This window comes from Athene noctua, chromosome 2 (genome assembly GCF_965140245.1).
Source record: "Athene noctua chromosome 2, bAthNoc1.hap1.1, whole genome shotgun sequence".
NCBI lineage: Eukaryota > Metazoa > Chordata > Aves > Strigiformes > Strigidae > Athene > Athene noctua.
The window spans coordinates 101,094,696-101,100,752 of record NC_134038.1 but is presented as its reverse complement, the minus strand read 5'-3'; the positions used below and the strand labels follow the sequence as shown (position 1 = coordinate 101,100,752).

The following is a 6,057-nucleotide window of genomic DNA, read 5'->3' as shown; positions in this document are numbered from 1 at the left end:
CCACAATAGCCATGCAGGCAGCTCAGCTCCACCTGTGCTGTGTATGACACAAACATACTTAAAAAAAAATACAGTTTCTGCTCTTAAGATTTTAAACAGAATTTGCAAATGGAAGTTTGGATGAAGATCCAGAAAGGTGACAAGACATGAAAGAACAAACAATTTCATGCATTCAGCTGCTGGCAGAACTGGGCACAGAGTCCAGTCCCTGGCTGACCAGCACAATCTCAAGATATGTGGAGATACTGTCATGACAAAAATGGCTTGAAGAAAGTAAATAGAAATATGCAGTGTGCAAAACGTAGCCTCCCCATTAACAGAGCAATATTGTTTTATACCCAGCATGATCCAACGCACAGCTAATATGAGATTCACATGTAATTCTCTGAGCATTATACAAAATCTATAGAGACTGTATTAAATCCATCTTTTAACAGAACTCTACCACCAGAACTGCATCTTCCCATTCAATGATAAATAACCAATACCTTTAAAATTATTTCTATGTAAAAAATAATTCTTGTTGTATTAACAAAGCTTAGTAACTCATTGTGAAGTTGAGTGATACGATAGCAAGCCAAAAATTCTTTCAGACATGACAGCAAAATAAATAGCAACAAATGACAAGCTTTAATGGCCCAGCAGTGTTTGATTCTGTAATCTAAAAAGACACATAACAAACCATCACACTGCGTTAAGCAAAATCTTTAAGAAAGCTTTAAATGTTCTACCCATAAAAGATTACCAACATCACTCAATGAAAAGATTTCTTATAAACTTCATGAGTTTCCTGCATGCAATTTTACCTGCTACAGCATTTATGAAAAGAGTAACCAATGCAAACATTCCATCATTTGAGAAAAAAGAAGAGGAAAGATGCAACAAACTGTTCTGCCAACCAAGGATCTCAAATTTTGGCAAGGTAGGTCTCCCTAGAGTTTATCAACATTCTCTCCTATGAATGACAGGAAAGGCATAAGGTGAGTACAAATTATTGCCCAATTTATATTAGCTTTTATCTTTTTTTTTTTTTTTTTTTTTTTAAAATGTTGGTAAAAGTGTTTCCTTGGAAGATTTTAAACAGCAGTTTTATTGTTTTCATAAAAGCCTCATTCAGTTCACAGTTCTGTTTTCATTCCTCCGTAGTAAAACATAACAAGAAGTGCCAGCAGAGCCAGGCTGACAGACAGTATCTTCAGTCCACCGCCTTCTTGTTGCCATGGGAGCTGCAAAGCCATCCACGAGCTGAGAGGTGTTTTCACTGGGATCTCAGCAGAAGGCTGTGCTTTCCAGTTTGTGCCATTCTGCAGTGTATGTCTGAACTCCTGTGAAGAAATGCACATATTAAGATTGAAACTGTTATGCATTCCTGACTGTACATACCAAATACAAATAAAATTCCCTCTTTATATGGAGGTTCACATGAATATCACTTTTCAAGACAATCAACAATTCAACCTTCGCTGCATCACTGTCAGGTCATCAGTTTTTCATACAGAAATATTACCAATGTCCTACAAAGTCTAATGAAATTAACTGCCAAATCAATGAAGCTGTTATCCACAGAAGGAAATCTCCAGACCTCAATATGATGAGAGAGTTGTTTCATGATTTTTTTTTGTTTGTTTGTTTTGCTGCTATCTCACTACTTCCCCATTTTTGGCTTCTTCAAAAGAAATGTCTAACCAGTGATAAAGGGGACCACAACACAACAATCCTTTGCACAGCAGGGCTCTTCTGAAGTCAATCATCGTCTCCTGGTGTGCCAGCTCAGTAGTGCTTGAAAATCCTCCCACAGGGCTTTTCCTTTCCCCTGACCCTCAGGAGGCAGCTGTGCTAAAACACTCACCTTCTCATTCAGCATATTGAATCCAAGTTCCCTGCTGTGCCTGCCATTACCATTCTTAAACTGACTGTAAGGACCAAGATCCCCCAGAATATCAGGACTTTTAGCTGCAGCTCAAGATACAGATGTTGAGTCGCTATTTCAGCAGAAAATCCAAGTGGAAAGAATAAGAAACTCTTCTCTCTTGCAACCTTGTTAAATTCAGCACGATAGCATTGTAGATACTCAAAAGTAAAAACATCTATTAAAACTGTAATCTGATGACATTTCCAAGAGGCGTAAGTGGCAAAGGTGTAATTAAGCAAAGGTGTAATGATCTTGCATCATAAGATTCAGCATTTCCGTTCATCATTTATTTTTTCCTCCCTGTATTTCAATAATCTCTTAGGAATTCAACTGAGCTCAGCTGGGTTTTTAATTGGTTTGAAATTTTCCAGTTATAAAAAGTTTTTCATTAATCCATTTTATTTTTTTCCCTTCACATTTTGTAGAAAACAAGTCAGGGACCCAGAAAGTACCTATCTGGGTAATCTCCAAGCAGCTGAAACAGGGTTACATGAAAATACAGACCAGACGCCTGACTCCCTCTTTTACCAAATGTATTATTTTTGGGCAAACTCAAAGAAATATCAAAGCTCCAAGAAAGGTGCCTGCCCATGAAAGTGTGACAGCACAATTCAAACTGTCTATAACTGCCTCCTGTTTTCCATTTCAGGAACAGCTCCATTACAGTAATTGTAGAAGGAAAATAATGATTACTACTGGTTAGGTAAGTAAGCATCAAAGGGGCAAATGACAGCCTGGTGTAAGTGCTATTCTAACATCTGAGGTATTGTTGATTTAGATCACAATTCACACAGGCAAAGGGTGACTGAACAAGTGACCTATGAAATGAGGATGACTTCATATATATACTGCACAAAGAAGACCATCAACCCGGTAGGTAACAGGAGACAGGTAAGCAAATTGGGGTGTAAGTCTCCACAGTGTAAGGCACAGTAACAACACTACTCCAGGTCTTCAGTCTATACTGTGTAGAATATGTTAGCTTCATCAAAAACTATGAAACTGCTTCATACTGTTATTAACTACAATCAAGTTCTAAGGCATCTGAAATTTTAGTAACTGGCCATAGCTATTTTATCCCCCAAAATCAATGATTAACCTTTGCCTGCAAAATAAACTGGAAACCATAGAGCATTAAGGATTTTCTATATATGAATCAAAACTCATTTGCAATTTATTATTTCTAAATATTTATAAAGCCTTTATTTTCTTTGCAGGTCTCACAAATCTCTACCATTCTAAGGTGCATAATTTATGGTCATGACCCATTTTTACATGTATAGTTGGTATGTTAACACGAAGGTTAAAGTGGTTTAAAAGAATGGATAAGGCTATAAAAATATCAATACAACCAAAGAATGATTTCTTCTGATATTTAATTTTCACCAATTCATGACTCAAAATTTGGCTGACTACAGACTCCCAACCCCTTACGAAATATTTCTACACAGATTGATAATCAGTAAAGTCCTGAATATTTAGATGTACAACACTAGATGTTATCACTTATAAATAAAACAGATAAAATGGCCAGTACCTCATAAATGACTTTCTAACTTTCTCCTCAATGCTCCTCCTCATGCTCAGCCTTATTCCGATCTACCTGTCTCTGCAAGACTGGGGATAGCCAGCAAAACACCCTAAACACAAGTTACAACCTGTAAAAAGTTTTGAGGGATGACTTCTTTTTCCCCCTTATTAACAGTTAAACACATTAGTGTTTCATGCATTCATTCATGTTACTGTGCAGTAGTTTTCAGTTGCAATTTCACTGGCATTTCACTTCTATTTTACAGTTTTTCCATTTTCCAACATAAACCCAAATAGTCTCATCTTGTTGCCACAATTTTGATCATGAATAGCCTACACTGGGGTTTTTTTGTTACCATATTGTTTTCTTAAACCTCTATTGCAACAGTAGATGCATATGCATTAGGTAGTGCTGCATACTGCTAGTAGGACAGAACGGCAAAAGAGATTTTAGCAAGGTTTACAAAGTTCCAGTGGTGGGAAACGTCACTGGCTCCCCTGCCAGTTGTCCCAGTGGTATTTCATTCAAGTAAGTCAGCCTGTAAAGTTGTGAGGCCCAGTTTCTTCCTTACTTTATCATATTTCCCATAAATTAGATGATCATACTGATACACGAAACCCACTTTTAATTTTCTTTCTGTAGATGAGATTTTCTCTTACAGTATTTCACTAATACTGAAAACTGGGTTGGGGGTACAATTCTCACAATTTCACTATGCCTTTGTTTTTCTTCTATCTTATACTTTGAACTCTGATGCATTTGTCTTTACCAGTAGTCACATTTTCTAAACTGCTGAAAACTTCCAAATCATATCTCAGATCATACTAGAGACTGTCAAACAATTTAAACTAGAAGTTTTTCTTTCAGTAGACGCATACATGAAATACTGCTCCTTTTACCTTGCTAACCTGAATTCTTTACAAATGTTCTCATGAACAATGTTCTTATATGGACAAAAAGATCACAACTGGCAAACTGAAGTGACCCTTTAAGATGTATTTCACAGCTTATCACTTAAAACACTACTGCATTTCTGTTTGACAACATATATCTCTTCAGATGATCCCGCCGATTATTTTCTTTTCAGAAAAGTAATGAATATGTTCATCCAATCCATGTTTTCTAAGAACTATTCTCTGGTTTGCCCCAAAATTCTGCCTTGCAACACTGACGCATGGGTAATAACATCAGCTTCCTTGAAAATTTCTGTCATTATTGTCACAGAAGGTGCATTTGTAAAAAAGGATACATCTGCTTCCCTGCAACTGAAAGGCTCCTTTAGAAAATGGCAGTCTTTTGTCCCCCCTCCAATTCATACAACAGCTTTTAAAAACAGGATAATCTCTTGGAGACACCTGCAGGTAGATGCCTCTTCCCAAAAGCCTGTTGTGCAGCTCTGTAAGACATGAGATGAAGCTCTCAGTGGGATGAGGAAGACCTCTGCTAAGCCGACCACATTCTTGCACTCTTTTAAGCCTGAGCTAAGGGGCTGAGTGGCCCTCACTGCAGTCTGGACAACAGCGAAGTGCCTGTCTAGAATATAATCAGTTCTTACTAAAATACAAGTATCATATTACCAGCTGTGTTAGTGAAAAACACAGAATATCTCTTTTTATTTGGGAAAAAAGTCCTTCTGTAGGCTCCATTTCAGGAACTAGTTTCCAGGTAAAGCATAGAGTATATAATTGTATACTGTACAGAAGGCAGGGAGAAGATGAAGTTACAGAAACTGAAACTAAAATTAAGCCTTCTAGGGTAGACAAAACAAATTACAAGAGCTTCTTTGGGCTGTCATATGAGCTTCAGAGTTTGCAATACTCTAGTGCTATATTCTGAGATCCTCTCACGTGTTCTTTTCCCTAAAGCTTTCCATATACTGTGCCTTGAAGAGCTATCCAAGACACCTGCAGAAAAGATCTTTCATGTTTTGTGGGGAGGGGTGTTCTCCACAGGAAGTAGTAGAGCTCTTTCATGCACCTTTGGTGTAAAAAACCTGGGTCAAGGCAAAGATCTCATTTGTTGAACTAGCAGTCACGCTGGTCCACTCCCTGTGCTCTCACTTCATAAAAGTTATTAATTCAGAAAGGCCCTTATTTGTATCTCTAAATGAAATATTTGCAGTGCATTAGCTTTTCAAGGAAATCTTCAAGGCATTTCCGTAATATCCTGAACTGATATAACTGGTGATTTTTACCATACACAATCACTAGTCAGAGTGCAATAGTTTCTCAAGCTGAGCTCAGAAATCACAATTTTGTAGCTGCAAGACTCGGTAAGATTAGCATAATGATTCAGTTCAGTGGAATTTAGAAGTAAATCCAAAGCCTCTTTTACCCCCAAAATACTTGGAGGAAATCCTAAGGTAGAGAAGTTTCCAGAAATAACGTATTTACACTAATTTGTCTCGATAGGCCATAAGCTCTTTGGTAGACTTGTTGTTAATAAGCAACATTGCCATCCCTAAAAAGAACAGCGGTGAAGGAAAAGATACTCTAAGATTTAAATCTATATGCTATTAATCAAAATGAGAGAAGGAAGGGAAATTATCAAACTGAAATGCAAAGACAGACACTTTGAGCTAAGCATCTTGTATTTCCATGGAGGCAGCCTTTCA

The 6,057-nt window shown here is 37.3% G+C and overlaps 1 protein-coding gene across 2 annotated transcripts in view; it reads right to left on the bottom strand.

The window, feature by feature from the left end:
• Positions 1-611: 611 nt before the first annotated feature.
• Positions 612-6,057, bottom strand: part of CDKAL1 (CDKAL1 threonylcarbamoyladenosine tRNA methylthiotransferase) — a 422,283-nt gene continuing 416,837 nt past the window's right edge. For both annotated transcript variants that reach the window (XM_074899749.1, XM_074899750.1), the window contains one exon: positions 612-1,325. In XM_074899749.1, the coding sequence (XP_074755850.1) occupies positions 1,119-1,325 (207 nt within the window). In that variant the 3' untranslated portion in view covers positions 612-1,118. The remainder of the gene's footprint in view (positions 1,326-6,057) is intronic.